Source organism: Antennarius striatus, chromosome 14, assembly GCF_040054535.1.
Source record: "Antennarius striatus isolate MH-2024 chromosome 14, ASM4005453v1, whole genome shotgun sequence".
NCBI classification, from domain to species: domain Eukaryota; kingdom Metazoa; phylum Chordata; class Actinopteri; order Lophiiformes; family Antennariidae; genus Antennarius; species Antennarius striatus.
This window is the reverse complement of record NC_090789.1, coordinates 13,641,668-13,658,963: the sequence shown is the minus strand read 5'-3', so window position 1 is coordinate 13,658,963 and position 17,296 is coordinate 13,641,668. Positions and strand designations below refer to the sequence as shown.

Here is a 17,296-nt window from a genome sequence, read left to right as displayed (position 1 = left end):
CCGTGCCATCAGGGGGTACAATGACTCTCTCAGGAGGAGCGGGGGGGAGGTGGCGAGGTCAGCACGGGGTTGAAAATGGATTTAATTTAATTTAATTTTAATTTTATACTGTTGTATATATATATATATATAATTTATTTATTTATTTTTTATACTGTTTTTATATTTTAATTCAATTTTATACTGTTTAGATTTTATTTTATACTGTTTATATTTTAATACTGTAATATTTTAAATTTTATACTGTTTATATTTTTAGTTATAGTTTAGTATATAAGTCCTGTTAGTGCTGCATGTGCCTGTCTGTTAGTGTAATGTATGTCTTGTGGTATGTCCTGTGATGTCAGTGTTTCCTTTTCTCCTGGTGTTTATCCAGTATTATTTGTTAAGTAATGCCTGAGCAGTGGATATATGCAATTTCCTCCGGGATTAATAAAGTATCTATCTATCTATCTATCTATCTATCTATCTATCTATCTATCTATCTATCTATCTATCTATCTATCTATCTATCTATCTATCTATCTATCTATCTATCTATCTATCTATCTATCTAACAAAAAGTGTGTCTGTATATTTACCAACAAATGTAAAAAAAAAAAAAATGACGACATGAAAACTCATGTATGTGTGGAATGACTGCTTTACGCTTGTGGGGAAAATTAAATCTACATAAACAATCTGAGGCAACTTTAATGTAACTTCTCTTCCATCCAGGTCATGATAATCCTTGAAGACTGAATCCAATACTTTAGCCACACCTAAGGAACAAAGGGCACTTGGGTGGGGGCAAAAATATGCATACCCTAAACAGGAGAGGGCAAATGGGTGTAAAGGAAGTAACAGACATATTGGAACAACCTTCTTTAAACAGAGACGGGGGTCTGAGAAATCTCAATGCAGTCTCCTCCTTAACGGCTTCAACACCATTCACATCATAATGAGGAGAAACTCATCACAATGTAAGGCTACTGACTAGTGTGATGCCCCATGCTGTGAAAGTGTTAGTGACCTAAAATGACTCTTGTTACCTGAAACCCCCACCAATTGGTACTGAAGATACTCTTAACTGTCTTGATACTCTTAACTGAAGTCCAATTGCCTCAAGCTTCAAGAACCTAAAGCAAAAAAATAGATAATAATAAATATATTTGTACAGTTTTTCACATTTTATAAAAATGAAATAATATTATTATTAAAAGTATTATTAATACAAATTATGATGATAAGTTTTATATTAATCAACCCATTTGGACCTTAGAGGCCTTTCCAGATGAACACTTTCCTGCGTTTTTAGACAAAACTTTAGAGTGTCACTGTGTGATTGTATTATTCCTGATGTCACAAAATACATTATTTCCTTTTTATTTCCAGTTTGTTTGGAAGCCTCCTTAACAATATTTTTTAGATAAATGTAAGTATTTTTCTGGGGATGAAACAAATAAATGAAAATACGAAACTTAACTCATGGTATTTTAAAACGTCACATCCTGAAGTTCACTGTCATTTCCTTAGCCTTTAATGGGTTCAGCTCCAGGTGGTTCTGACTACACCTACGGACCAACTGTTTCATCACCATCAGTAAGTGGACTCATCACCATATCAGCCCAAAAACAGTGGTATTATCTACAAACTTCAGGAGTGTTACAAAAAGGTCCACTGATGTGCGGTCCAAGATAAAGTCCACAAACAGGATCTTTGAGTATGTCCCCTTCCCTGGGGAGTTAAGGTGATATTTCAGTGAGCCCTTTCATTTTGGACCCAACTCTGTTCCTTCAATTGTGTTTTGGTGGTTAGCAAACAAGTTTTTGTGCAGTACTTCTTCAGTTTGAGCTTGGATCGACCCAGGTTTATCTATTTCCAGTTAACTTTGTAGAGTTTGTCTTTTCTGTCGATATTGGTGACAATATATGCTTTACATGTTATATAGTTTCCTCTGTGTTACAGTTCTCACCCCTGTCTGCTTGATGTTGTGTACTGTACATCCAGAGATTCCAGATGTCATTGTTAAGATGTTCTCTTCCTTATTTTTAGGTCTCTCTTAGTACTTATACTTTTTTCTCAGTATTATAGTAAAGCATACCTTTATTTTCTCTGTTCCATTGTTTTGCTTATTCCTCTTAATTTGACTTTATTGTGCCATGTCCTTCAGCTAAACCCCCCCCCCCCACATTCTCTTCACCCGCTACACATCGGACTTCAACCACAACTCAGATACATGCCACATACAGAAGTACTCCGATGACACTGCAATTATTGCATGTATCCAGGAGGGTGATGAGGGGAGTACAGGGCATTGGTGGCTGACTTCTTGGAGTGGTGCCAACAGAACCAGCTCCACCTCAATGTCTCCAAAATGAGTGCTGGATTTCCGGCGGGCACCCCCCTCTCCACAACCAGTGATCATCGAGGTGAAGGTGGTAGGAAACTATCAGTACCTGGGACTGCAGCTAGACAGCAGACTGGACTGGTCACTCAACTCGGACTGTGTGTACAAGAAGGGGCAGAGCAGGATGTACTTCCTGAGGAGGCTGGCCTCCTTCAACATCTGTCCTAAGCTCCTTCTCATGTTCTATCAGTCCGTAGTCTCCAGTGTGCTGTCATATGCCATTGTGTGTTGGGGTGGCGGGGCCAGGAAAAGAGATACTGACCATCTTAAGACTCATCCGCAGAGCTGGCTCAGTGGTCGGGCTGAGCCTGGACTTTGAAGAGACACTTCTTCAGAGCAGGACCATGTCTAAAGTCAGGGCTATCATGAACAACACCAGCCACCCCCTGCACACCACCTTCTCCCAGCAGAGGAGCACCTTCAGCGGCAGATTGCTGTCACACACGCCTCCACAGAGAGCCTGAGGCCCTCCTTCGTGCCCCGTGCCATCAGGGGGTACAATGACTCTCTCAGGAGGAGCGAGGGGGGAGGTGGTGAGGTCAGCACGCGGTTGAATGGAGGGAATGACATGTCAGCCTGTGCTGCAGTGTAGTGGGGTCAAGGTGTTCTGATGTTTTGATATTTGATAGTCACGCCTTGTATTTTTGACCATTGTGAGATAGATATTAGATAGATATTAGATGTTGTGATATTAGATAGTTGTGATAGTTATGATATTAGATAGAATTTGTGATATTTGATAGTTATTAGATGTTGTGATATTAGATAGTGATGCCGTACATTGTAATATCTATCTGTCTATCTGTCTATCTATCTATCTATCTATCTATCTATCTATCTATCTATCTATCTATCTATCTATCTATCTATCTATCTATCTATCTATCTATCTATCTATCTATCTATCTATCTATCTATCTATCTATCTATCTATCTATCTATCTATCTATCTATCTATCTATCTATCTATCTATCTATCTATCTATCTATCTATCTATCTATCCATCTATCTATCTATCTTTCTATCTAAACTGCAATTTTCTGTTGTGCTTTCTTTTTTGGTTAAATATTTTTAATATTTGTCTGGTAGTTCATTTCCTTCTGTCTACTGGTATCCACATGAATTTCACTATTACCCTGTTGATTTTGATCATGATGTTTTGTCACGCCTGGACTTTCCCCCGCTTCAAGCCCTCAGTCAGCTGGGCGTAGGCTCCAGCTCCCCCGCGACCCACCACAGCAGATGAAGAGGAAAAAGATGAATGGACGAACTGAGGAAGCCTCTTGGATGAGAGGCAAAACGTCTTCAAGAAACTTTCATAAAGTTCAGGGAATTTATTTCAACAGCTTTGGATAACCATGACCTTTTCATTTTGGAACCATCTCTGTTCCTTCTATTGTGTTTTCTTGGTTAGCAAACAAGTTTTTTGTACTGAGAACCTACACAGACAAGATGAATGAATGTTCTGTCTTACTTCTGATAACATGCTTTTGATTCTTGTCAAAGAAACACTTGAATCTGATGATACTGGCATCTTTGTTTGAGACCTAATTGTATGACCTGTGTGTATACAGACAGATTGTCATTTCTTCTTTTGTTTGATACTCTGGCATGATGAATGCTTCTACAACTTTGTTCTTGCCTGTCTTTTCATATAAGTATATCATGGGGAAAAACAGACAGCAAAACAAGTTACAAACAAAACAAAGTAACAGTGGGCACAAAAAATCACAGAAGATAAATGATAACAAACAAGTATATAGCAGATAATAGGGGCCAGGTGGAAACAATGAGACCCTCAGTGGAGGGAAAATCAAGAGGAAACAAAGCTGACACTGACACAAGAAACAGAAAGCACATGACACAACACAAGGAGTCTCCTGCAAAATGAAACAGGCTTGCATATTGAAAAGATAATTGCTTTCTTCCACTGAGTTGGTAAATACAGTATTCCACTTTTCATACTGTATAATGATATGCAACTTTATATTTTGATCTTATAACTTAACTCAGCATAAGAGTTTATGTTATCTTTTCCTACTTTTTAGATATTCTTAGCAATTAATTTAATTTTGATACTAATAATTTCTCATTTACTTTCCCCTCACCTTCATTTACGTCTTGCAGCACTTTGAAATGTTTTACTATCGTTCTCTCTTTCCATATTTTCCTCGTTATTTAAGATATCTGAACTATGCATTTTAAGAAATTTCCTTACTACTAATTGTGCTATATTCTTATCTTATGTAATGATGTTTCCTCCACCTTTTTCCATCTTCATGTCAAGTCTTAACTGTCTTTACTAATCTTTATTTTTTTTTCAAGTTTGCTTCATCTAACTTCCGTTGCCTAATCTTCAAGTCCTCACACCAGATCGTATTACTGCTTTAATGCCTGGGCTATAACAACCATCCCGAATGTCAACAGCAGATCTAACAGACCTACTATGTATTGTGAAATGAAGACCCGCCTACCTCTATCTCTGATTGGCTTGATGTGTCGCAACGTTTCCCACGTAGCCTATCACTGGACGAATTCAACAAGAAAGAGACGTAACGTCATACTATTGAGAATTAGATTAGGGGAGGGGCCAAACTGTCGTAAAATCGGGCGGAAATAAAGTTCTCAAATTGACCAATGGCAAAGCGAGAATTCGGTTGACGTATCGATGAGCAAAAACTACGGGCCAGCTGTCACGGCCCGCGAAAGATCAAAATTTCTATAGACGTGTATGAAACAGGCGGGAGGGTGAGAACTACGCCGGCTAAATGCTTTCTAAATGTGTACTCAGAGATTAAAGTAGGCTGTGTTACACAGACATTTACTTTTTTAACTCTTTCTTAAGTAACTGCTGAGAATTGTCAAGGTATATAATCTCAACTGGTTTACGACAAAGCGTAAACTAGCCAGCAGACAAAGATGAGCCTCGTCCTTTCTCAACATCAGGTAAGCAAACGCGTGCAAGATGTTCGTCTACTTTTGAACATCCGCAGGACATTAAACTACCAGCGTAACATATTTCTCCATGTTAAATGGAACTGTCAAATATTAAATGTCTTCCAGGACAAACATTGTTAGGGTTTGCTAGTTTGCTAGCTCGCTCGGGCAAGTTTGCTGCTGGTTGTTGTCTTGGCCTGGTCACAGCGAGGAAATCCACGAGAGTTAACGTCGTGAACCACATTTAAAAATCATTTTTCAAATAGAATGCGATGAAAATAGACGGCTCTGTACATGGAAAGAAGTCATGAATGTCTCTTAATATAATATTCGATCATTTAACTTGTTAACAAACGCTAGGAAGGAAGCTATGTGGCTAGCTATTGTAGTGCGCTCGGTTCATTCTGAGGCGCCACTTACTCTAAAATCTCGCAATGGAGTGAAATACTTACTATTTACTTTGCGACATAATTACATTTTTTATTTGGATTTAAATAAATACAGCGACCTCTCATTAAGATTATTTGAATATGTTATGGACTTGCAGATATTAGTTGTTGTAGTTTGTCATTACTACCAAAATCGTAATTTACCAGTGCCGATTTTTATCGTAATACTGTTTCATTAAAAAGCAGAGAGCACGATCAATAATGCTGAACAATAATAGGCAGAATTTGACTTATATTAAAGCTTTATTACACTTAAGGTGGTCGATCATGGTTTGGGCCAAGCAAAGAAATGATTGCAAATGGACTGCAGGGCCTCCATTTTATGAGAAAATGTGTTTACTAATGTGCTTAGGTGGACGAAGTCCCAGTTGTGCTCCAAACAGCAACAGAGAGTGATCTGGACAGTGGAATGGGATCTCCAACAGAGGAGGTGACCACAGACCTGGCCATCAGCAAAGAGAAACGTCCAGGTAAAGCAACACTAAAACATACAAATCCATAACCGGTCAGGTTGTTGAGTTTACAACAAGCAGTGAGACATTTCATCTATACTTAATCACAATGCTTACAATAAACGATACACTCATATATTACTTAATTTGTAATGCTCCTGTAGATGGAACAAATACATTCTAGGTAAATAAGAGGACAATTGTATTGAAGAATCATATTTATGTCATTTTGAAAATACACAGACTGATACAGCAACAACAGAATCAATTTTTGATGTTTTCCGTATGTTGCTTGATTAAAAACTGCATCGCAGAATGATTTGGGATGAGTATTGTAGCTTTTTTTGTTTTCTTTCAGAATCCGATGATGATGATGATGACATCACAGTTCACCTTAAATCTCATCGAAATGCTATCAGAGATAGCGATGATGAAGAGGAGGCTGCTGCAGAGAATAGTGTTCACATGGCCGAAGCACTGATCTTATCTGCTTCCAGTGGTGAAGACATCAAAACTACAAAAGAGAAGGATGAAAGGAAAATGAGACGACAGCTGAAGAGCAAGAGAATACGACGTGCTCCTGTAGATAGTGATGACAGTGACGACAGTGAGCCTCAGCAGGAATGCAGAGAAATGGAGGAGGAACAGGAGGAGGTGGGGCGAGAAATTAAATCAATGAAGGAACGGAAGATGAGAGAGAAGAGTCAGAGGAACAAACAGAAAAAGGAGAAGCGAAGCAAAACAGTGGAGAAGTTGAAGAAGAAAGACAGAGTCTATGAAATGAATGAGGTTAGTCCAGCTTGACCTTTTCATTCAGTGATGGTTGTTTTCTTCTCATAAATGTGTATGTACAGGAGCATCAATGTTGCTATTTTAGTCTGCAAATGAGGAAATAAAGAATAAGGCACAAACTATGAGAAATAAATATGGATGTTGGGTATAATGTACACGCTGCTATTTTATTCATGTACCAATAATTTATTATTTCACGTTTCAGTCTTATCCAGTAGAAATATCTTTGTGTTCTACCAAAATTTGGAAATGTCAAACTCAACCAATGTTCATGAATTAAAGGCATCTTTACTAATACGTTTAAGGATCCGCCTGTCCCTCGGGCTTTGAATGATAGTGGGTGTCTGCTGGGCGACACAGACCTGTTCGATGCTGGTCTTGATGATGATGAAGAAGAAGAATCTCTGGAGGCCATCCGCTCTGCTGTCAAGCAAAAGATAAAGAAACATAAGGTACAAAAATGTTGCAATCCGTAGATTTAGTACGTAGAATTTTGTCTGTGTACTGATGTTATTGATAAATATCATAGAATATTACTTTACAAGCAAAAGGATTTTGCTTAAATTTGATTCCTTGCCTTTTGTGATGCGGTCAACTTATTAATACACAAAAAATGCTTTCTGAATTTAATTACATTTTTGTTAAATCTTTTCATTGTCAAATTGGACCAGGATCCTCTCCTGAGTGGGGAAGAGGAAGACGAAGAGGCAGCAGAGAAACCCCAACGTGTGGTATGCAATGTCTATATTATTTAAATCATACTGGATTTTTAGACTGAAGACTGGTTTCAATCTCAACATTTGTGATGTTTTCAGGAGAGGAAAGCTGCACAAGCAAGCAAAGAGGCAATGAAGCAGCTCCACAGTGAATCTCAGAGGCTGGTCAGAGGTAAGACTGTCTTGACAAAACGTAGTTTTGGATCAAAGTTTGATTCATAATGGAAATTTCATGTCTTCTGTGCTTGTACTGTCTGTATAGAGTCTACCCTTGGCCTACCGTACCACATCCCCGAGCCGAAGACCATTGACCAGTTCTTTAAGCGGCGGACGAGGCCGGTGGGGTCTGCCATGGCGTTGTTGAAGTAAAGGAAATACATATTCATACATCACAGAAAACAGAAGTAGCTACATGGCCAAAAACCACAATCTGTAGTCTCAGTTTCACCGAACACACGTGACTGATTGTATTAAGTTTAGGTTTAACATTTGTGTCTGTCATTTAAAGGCTACTCAGTGATCAAACCACACTTTTTGTCTTCAGATCTGCAAAGTATTCTGCTGTGATGTTGGAAGGACCATCACCTCCTCCTCAGACTCCCATCAATCCTCCCAGTGTTCCTCTGCAGTCACCCACAAAGCAAGACTCTCCATCTGTGGACATGTTGTCCACTCAGCCCAAAAGTCATCCAGCTGCCACCTCATCCCCACAGAAGGAGAGTCTCAGCCTCGGCAGCTTAGATCCCAGCCCTGAATCTGAACAGATGTTATACCTCTCTGAGACTCAGCAGGAATCAGTCACTACAGATGGGGTGGTGACACCTACTCCTGACTCTCAAGAAGAAACCTTCCCTTCAGCCTCAGAGCAAATCCAGGCTGTAATAACGTCCGATGCCCAGCAAACAGAATGTATGTCAAAGAATGTGGAGGATCTAATTGTTGTTCACTGTGGGAGCGCTGGTCCAGCTGCAGCAGATGGTACCCCACAGCAAACCATCAAATCCAAGACAAAGGACAAACTGGCTCTGCTGAAGAAGCTTGGTCTGGATCCCCCGCCTGTTGCTAAACTTTGCCCTGATGATGGAGTCTTGGTTCTTCTCGAGCCTTCACAGCTCAACCCTGGTGAGTGAGCCTCAACCGTATTCTAGTCTATATTATCACATCGAGAGATATTCTTAACTGTTCCTCTTGAACCAGGTGTCGAGGCCCTAAAAAAGCGGTACCTTCGTCATGTCCAAATACCCACATGCCCTCAGGGTGAGCGTTCAATGCAGCTCAATATCGTCTGCAAAGACAGCACCCCATCAGGTCAAGAAGAGCTGCACGCCAAGTCTGTTACTGTCACTGTTAAAGAGGAAGCAGAGGAGTCTGTGCCAACCAAGCCAGGTGAGCATATACATGAGATGAGCACATCATGGACGGGGTTCCCGGGAATGTTAAGAATCTATTTTTGTCGTCGATTTTGCCATGATTAACCTTCTCCGTCTCTTTTCTTAGGAGAGAAGCTGTTAACGCTGAAGCAGCGGCTCCAGGTCGCAATGGCCCAAAGGAGAAAGGAGGAGAGAGCACGCAAGGCTGAGCTGAATCGTCTAGACAATGAAGACTGTGGGGAGGAGGAGGAGGAGGAAGATATGACCGATGAATCTGAGGAGGACGAGGTAGTAGACTGCTTGATTCTTTTTGCTTAAGAACAATCAAATCTACACTTTTGTGCTGTTCTCTATTTGTGGTCTTATCAAACCTGATCAACTTTTTACCAGAATGTAGATGACTTACTGGGAGGTGGCGATGTAGAGGAGGAGGAGGAAGGCAGCATGGCTCAGAGTATCAGAAGCCCTTCTCCTGTGGCCCTGAACAGACCGTTGTCGACACCTGACCTGGTTAACACAGATGGCACACTTATGTTGTTTCCCGGCAACTCATGCTCTCGCACAGGGTGAGTGTGTTAAAGGTGTCTGGTTGTCATTTTTGTGGTGTTATATTGGTGTGTTCTATATGTTAACACTGTGTGTAAATGGAGGTGTTACAGTTTCACATGTGTCCCTTTTAGTGATGGTGTTAAAAGGCCCGGGCCTCCCGGAGTGGACAGCAGCAATAAGATGGGTGGGTGCAGTCAAAGACCTCATTTGATTGGTCGATGTTTTCATGTGTATGGATCATCAGCCAATAATGACAGAAAATGTTTTCTATTCCAGATGAGGAAGACTCGTTGTCCCTAGTGAAGGACAACAGCCACAACAGCAGCTTTGAGCTTGTCGGATCCATGATAACATCCTACCAGCCTGTCAATCAACGCTCCACAATGAGGAGCGCCTCCAACTCTTCCATTTTCCGCTCCCCTTCGCCCTGCCTCTTCAGGCCCAGCTTCCTCAGCTCTGCCTCTAAGGTAAGAATGTTTATTGAGGTTAGTACCTAAAATTACTTCATCACAAGTTTTAAATCTGCAAAACTTGCCCCTGAGTTAAACAACGTGTTTCAAAATGATAATAGTGATGATAATTCACTCCTTTTATTAATCACATCAGTAAAGTACAATAAAGATAAACTTTAATGGAAAATGTGATCTTGCTGGTACACCTCCATATTTCTCTAATTTAAATAAGTTTAAATGTTAGTTTGTCTGAGAGTGATGGGAATTGAAAAGCTTTTGCATGTTTCTCTTTAAACATGAGGCACAATAAAAACAACTATTAAAAACAGGACAGAATTTGTTCATCATCTGCATTTTGATTAGATTGTGTCAAAACAATGTGTTTTAACTTTTAATTTTTTCTCCCATCAGAGCTCAGGAAAGGTCTCCGAGCCTTCTCTCTGTCTTCCTGTTGAAGACTCTCAGGACTTGTATGCACCCCCATCGCCTGGAGCTGATTCGGGGCCTCAAGGTCGTTTTTCGTTGGAGGATGACACCCATTCCCAGTTACTCGATGCAGACGGCTTCCTGAATGTAGGGCCACGCCCCGGCGCTCCTCGCTCCCACAAGAGACAGTTGATCCTGGACAGTATGGATGAAAATGCCATGGATGCAAACATGGGGGAGCTGCTGGGGTTTTGTTCAGGTGTTTTCGGGACAGCCGACAGCCGCTCCGGTCAGGCTGGAGGCCTTGGCGTGACACAAGAAGACGAACTGCTTGGGTTGTGCTCTGGAGCGTTTCCACCAACAGAAACGGGAAAAGAGCCGATGGAATTGGAGAAGAATGAGGAAGGAGAACAGGGTGGAGAATCTGATAACACCATGGATCAGCTGCTGGGGCTGTGCTCAGGGAGGTTTCCTAGTCCAGGTAATGGAGTGTGCTCAGTTACACTCTTTTATAACTCTGTAGCAGGTCTTATATTGAAAAGACTCTACAGCTAACATAAGAGTCCGGAAACCCTCAGGAAGCCTGGATGACATAAAATTGTTTGACCGTCTTATTGTCTGTCTTTTGTTTATTCATTATTTCCAGTTTAACCATTAAAATATTTCTGCTTTTTTGCCAATTTTAGGTTCTGCTCACACTGGTTCACCAGAACAAGACAGGTACAGAACAAAATCCAACAATAATCCAAAGTTTTCTCCAGTAGATGTTGATTACCTTGTTATATTTTGAAAAACTGCACTCAGTGTTTTATTGTCCTCTTCTCTTATTTTGTCTTCTTTTGACAAAGTACTTGTCTTAAAATTCTCATGTTGTTTTCTTTGTCCAGTAAAAAGAAACCCGAGGAGGAAGATCCGGAGGAGGAAGAGGACTGTGAGTTCAGGCTTCTGTCGGACGTGGACAGTCAGAGCGAACAGGTGAGGTCATCAACATGTGTTGCACGTCTCTGAGCTGAGCTAGGTTTAAACATCCTGTGGAAACAACACACTCCATGTGTCTTGATCATACATATGATAAGCGGATTGTGTTTTTATAGGAGGATGAGGATGGGGAGGATGAAGAGGAAGAGGGAGATGAGGATGAAAATGGTAGGAATGAAGACAATGAAGTAGAAGAGGAGGAGTTGCAGGGTGTGTTTGCATCACACCGGGTCAAGAAAAAGAAGATGTGAGTGGTACAAGCTCTTATGTGTGTCCTTGCAAACATAACTAATCTAAACTGTCCTCTGATGTTTGACTTTACAAGAAAAACTATCCTTTTCATCAGCTCATCCTCACATCAGCGCCGGTCTAAATACTTTGCCTCCTCTTCGCAGGCATCTGGCAGACTTCTTGGAATCTGAGGCGGAGCTCTCAGGCAGCGACGTGGGCAGCGATGATGAGGACGGAGAGAGGGGGAGTGACTATGAGGAAGAGGAGCTTCTTGAGGAGCTTCCTTCTGATGATGAGCTACAGGATCAGGTCAACAAGATCCACATGTGAGTAAATGTTCTCATTCCATGTCTTTAAATATATATTTATATGGACACACTAGTAAATAAATGAATAAAGACTGAAAAGGTAGTTTTCATCTAATTTATAGTATTTGATTCCCTCTTTTTCAACGCATATTGCTGGTTGTCAGGTGATGCTTTGTAGAGTCATCTATTGTTTGAACTCCAGTTGATACTGACCAAGGGTTCAGTTTGTTATCTGGTATATTTACTCACTCGTAGGATTTATGCTTCTTCCTGCTTTAAAAACATCAATTCACGTCAGTGGAAACAGTCTTGACGTGTGTGTTTTTTTCCAAGCTTAAACCAGGTACAGAGTTTCCTTCATCATTGCTCCAAACACAATGGCAACATCCTGAACTCAAAATGCAAGTTGGACATCATGTAGATGAGTTTTTTTCGTGGTTTGAACTGAGGGATGAAAATGTTCCCACAGGAAGCAGATAATGGATGATGACAAGCGTCGTCTGAGGCTCTACCAGGAGCGCTACCTTGCTGATGGTGACCTGCACTCTGATGGGCCGGGACGAGCTCGCAGATTTCGCTGGAAAAACACTGGTGAGCGGAGACTAAAGGAAAACATGTCCCAAATATTAAAGCACAGCTGTTTTGTGTAGTCAGTAGTAAGTGGATATTCAACAGAACATCTGAATAAAATGTTTACGTATTTTTTCACCTCATATTACTTACAGATGATGACTGTTATTACTATCATTATTATTATTTGTACCATAAGATAAGCACTCTTAAGGGTTCATCTTATCTGCTGTTCATATTCTACAAACATCCTTTGACGTTGCTCCAACAATCCCTTGGTTTCTTTGTGAATTCTTCCTCCAGATGTCGACTTCAATTTGGACAAAACAGGAGTGGAGGGTGAGGAAGAGGAGGAAGAAGGTGATCTCATGGACCATTCTGAAATCCAGAGGAGGAAGGAGAGGATTGAGAGGGAGCAGTGGCTCAGGGAGCAGGTATGTTGTACAGTTACACAAATGTAAATGTCAGCAGCCTTGAATGAAGACATTGGTAGAATCCACTTTGGAGATTTCATAGGTTGGAGCGGCAGTGGCTCAGCGGTAGAGCAGGTCGTCCAATGATCACAAGATCGGCGGTTCGATTTCCGCTACCAATCATCAGAGTGTGAGCTGACAGTGGGAGGTGTCACCTCCGGAGCACTGCCGGGGCGCCCTCGAGCAATGCGCCGTCCCCCTTTACAAGTTGCTCATTAAGGGGGAACCAGGAAGGAGCTGCCAGGCACTCTACCTCCCACTGCATGCCTATCGGCCCCCTTCTGTGTGTGTATGTGTATATCTGTGTGTTCAAGGCCTATACACACTATATATGCATGTGATTGATTAAATAGAGTGTGCCACTAATTCCCCTTTGGGGATTATTCATGTACATAAAATAAATTTTAAAAATGCAGACTCAAAGAGCACTGATTGTGTAAACACAATCTGTTTGGGTTTCTCCTCAGTTTGAACAGAAAGCCAAGAAAGGGGAAGATTTGGATGTAGACGATGAGAAGATTGGAGAAGAAGACAGTCACTTCATGAAGCTGGCCAAAAAACTGACAGCGAAAACTTTGCAGAGAAAAGGTTGGTATGATGTCAAACTTCGCCAGTATCCTAACACGCAAACAAGTGGCTGCAGACAAGAAATCTAAACCGCAACCACTGGATGGGATCGTTCAGTGATAAAGGATTGCCTTCGTGTTTAAATGTGGAGCAGTCCTGGGTTTAACTAATTAGCTGCCAGTGCTTTGTAGTAACTGACTTTGTCCGACGCTCCGGATATTTATCTGCGTTTTCTTTCTGTTGACCGATCACAAGATATTTTGCTCAGGGCTGTACCGTGTTCGCTTGCGGATGTGCTCTGACATACACGAACGTCATTTGCATAGTAAGCTGCCACAACTTCTCTATCTTCCTGTGATTTGCCATTCTCTGTTCTGTTACTGGATCACCTGTCATTACGCTAAATTCCATGATGGGAAGCCTGATTTTCACTGACAAACTGCTCCAGACTGTCCCCCAGCCCTCTCCGTTGAAAAATGAATGTCTCTAGACGTCAATGGCAGCCAGTGAAATAAAAGTTAAAAACCTGGCAGGTAAATATTAAACAAGTAGTTGGTGAGATAAAGATTTTAGTAAGGGTCCATTTGAGAATCTCTCAGAAATTTCACCTCATGCAGCCGAGCTTTTGGAGGTAGAACTGAGCCATGGACAGAAACCTAAACCAACCAGAAACTACTGCCAATGCAATTAGAATAAAGGACAAGCCGTTAATTTCTCTACAGTGGAGGCATTACTGTGGTCTCATAAGAAGAAATGTGAATCATCTGTATATTTGTCATATTCTCAAGCTCCTGTTGTTACTGGATGCTTCACATCCACAGATCAGACTGATAAACTTAGTAGTTCACGTCGTCTAACAGGAACAATAAAATGTTACTCTTTTGAAATGTTCCAACAGAGCTTCATGTGGCGCCACAGCCAGAGAAGACGACCTCGTCAGCTGTCAACCCCTTCCAGAGACCCTTGCAGCCCTTAAAGGTACAATAGAAAATCTTGTTTGGTGAATCTTAGTTTAATTTTTCATGCAGCTTTGATCATTTTATATTTGAGACTGTTAACAAAAGTTCCTTTGTTTCAAGGTTCTCTTGGAAACACCCTGCCACTATTTTCCTTTATCTGTTGATTTCAACATCCGTCACAGCTTTAATTTTCTAATTCTGGGCTTTTCAGACACAGTTATCACACGATTCAGCGAGTTCATACTTTATAGCTGCAGTCATCAGTGTACAGTAGTTGTCTGCCTGGTGCTGCCTCATATCAAACTAAAATCTGCCTACAAATGGTCAAACATAGACTGAGTAATGTGAGTGAATGTTGCTGGTTTGAGGAAACATTTAGACAGTGCTCATGACGTGTTCCCTGTGAACTCTGTGACTGATGATTGGTCAACCCTTTCAGGTGAGGAGAGGCTCACTACTGAGTCAGCCTCATGCCGTCCTCCAGAAGCTTGCTTCCATTTCGGAGGGAAATCCTGGGGCACCCAGAAACAGCAGAGGCTTCTTGTTTCAAACTCTGTCTCCAGAGAAAGATAACTCATCCTCAAAGACTCCCCAGGAACCGGTGAGTGAAAGAACCGTCATTCAGTTAGAGTTTATTATCTTTCTCATCTAGGCGCTCTATGAGATCCTAGTGCGGTGATTCTGGGGAACGTGCACAGTGAAAATACCATTTGCTTTTTATTGATATACCAGAATAAAGTGTAATAGCAGATCCGCTACTGTAGGTGGCAGTGATGCTCATGTCTACATGTAATGTGCCATTAACTGTAATTAATCCAGCACCAACAAGGAGTGTGCCCCTCTGCTATGTTGTGCAATTTCTCGTGTTTTTTTTCCACCTTGCACACAAGCACACACACACCTAAGTGCAAGTGTGGCTTGGGGTGGGGGGTGCAAAGCGTTTTCTTCTTTCTTCTTTTAAGAAGCACTGTCCAAGTGAAACCATGTTGAACCAATTCAGGAATGAACGGTCTGTTCATCTTAATGCATTATTATCTTCGAAGCACGAAAGGTTAGTTTTGTAAAAGCTTTCAAATTTCTAGCAAAAATTCTCATAATTTTATCCCCTAATGCCTGATCCGCCCCTTTATCCACATCTACTCTCACATTTACTGGGGTCTCCCTCTCTCCGAATAGGTTACAGTAATTAAAAGGCACCACGTAGTTTTAGTATTAGATAGAAATATAAAAAAAAACCTTCCAAGTTTCTAGAAAAGCCGTCTGGTATTTTCTGTGTAATCCTGCTGTTAACTAGCAAACGGTTACCAGGGAAACCATAACCTCTATTATGAAATAAGACAGTAAATGATGTAATATAGTGTAAAAAGACAAGCTGGTGCTGATATTATATTTATGCTCATCACACATCCTGCATGATTCAGATCTTATCAACCTGTGAGTTTGTGGCTACAGTTTCTTGAAGTTGAACGGCGGCACAGAAGTGGAACCTCAACACAACAAACACAACACAGAGACATCTCATGGGTTTGCACTTTTTCACCCCATCAGTCTGTCTGGATCAGTTCACACGACCTTTGAGATTTACAGTCATGAATACTTGAATAGAAAAGGTCAGATTATGTGATTGCCTTTTGTTTGGTTTTTGTTCTGACCCTTGTTGTAAAATTAGCACAGAAACAAAACGCTTTTCAGAGAACATCACAGTGTGACCGTCATGTGAGTGTGATAGTGTGGCAGATGACATTATTGACGTTGATGTCATCTCCGTGTTGTCCACTAGATGGAATCAAAGCCCACCACTCTTGATGGAGAGGACCTACACAGCATTAATAAACTCACTAATCATAATCACTCACATGTTCATTCACCACAGTGTGTTGTCATAACACCGCTTCTGACCATGGTTGTATATTTCAATTTTTTTGAAACTCTGGGTGTGTTTCAGCCAAAGATGAAGAAGAGGGGTCCAATGGGAGCAGTTAACCCAGCAGCGAAGAGGGTCTGCAGGGAGAACAAACCTGCTGGGCAGGCTAAGGGCCCCCAGAAGAGCATCTTTAACTTCCTGGATCACTAATGTTGCAGTACACAAACTCAACGAAAATCACCAACTGACTAGGAATAGACTAATTCAAGCCTGGACTGAGGAGCTACAGTCTTCATTTCATGAGCTAGAAAGACTTAATGAAGGAGGTGTTTATGTGGAAGCTCCTCCCTGGACTGTTGTTTACACAACTTTCAAATGGCAAACTGAAGATCATTCCTGAGTCGTCTTCAAATGCCTGCTTGTTTTGTTGTTTGTTTTTTACATTTGCTGGCCAGCGTCTGTGTCTTAATTGTGTATCGATTATTCTTCTGTCACGTCACTTTACTCAAATTAGACTGCGTGACAGAACTTTTCAATGTGTCCTCATGTAAATATGATTTTGATTTTGTTGAATTATTATTTTGATTCAATTGTATTTCATTTTTATTGTAAATAAAAGTATTTTAAGACGTTGCTCTTGTTCCCTCTATTGAACTTGGTGTGAGCTGTCTGGAGTGTAAAAAGGATGAATTTAACTTCGGTTTTCTTTAGATCATTAGCATGTTTACATGCTGATGTGTTTGCATGGATTTGTGACTGGCCATCACACAAAAACAGAAAAATGATAGCCGAACACTATAACTTTCACTTTCT

At 40.9% G+C, this 17,296-nt stretch overlaps 1 protein-coding gene across 2 annotated transcripts; it reads left to right on the top strand.

Moving 5' to 3' along the window:
- Positions 1–5,136: 5,136 nt before the first annotated feature.
- On the top strand, positions 5,137–17,019 carry LOC137607336 (claspin). Of its 2 annotated transcripts, none has more exons than XM_068333028.1 (24): positions 5,137–5,336; positions 6,129–6,246; positions 6,587–7,017; positions 7,326–7,472; positions 7,692–7,751; positions 7,836–7,908; positions 7,999–8,101; positions 8,281–8,858; positions 8,934–9,122; positions 9,234–9,394; positions 9,497–9,672; positions 9,787–9,839; positions 9,932–10,122; positions 10,519–11,014; positions 11,220–11,253; positions 11,421–11,508; positions 11,631–11,758; positions 11,907–12,068; positions 12,520–12,641; positions 12,924–13,054; positions 13,561–13,681; positions 14,559–14,638; positions 15,059–15,220; positions 16,565–17,019. In XM_068333028.1, exons 1-24 carry the CDS (start codon positions 5,310–5,312, stop codon positions 16,691–16,693), a joined length of 3,960 nt encoding a protein of 1,319 aa, XP_068189129.1. In that variant the 5' UTR covers positions 5,137–5,309; the 3' UTR covers positions 16,694–17,019. The 2 variants fall into 2 exon arrangements, with proteins under 2 accessions (XP_068189129.1, XP_068189128.1); XM_068333027.1 differs by having other exon boundaries at positions 11,628–11,758.
- Positions 17,020–17,296: the final 277 nt, after the last annotated feature.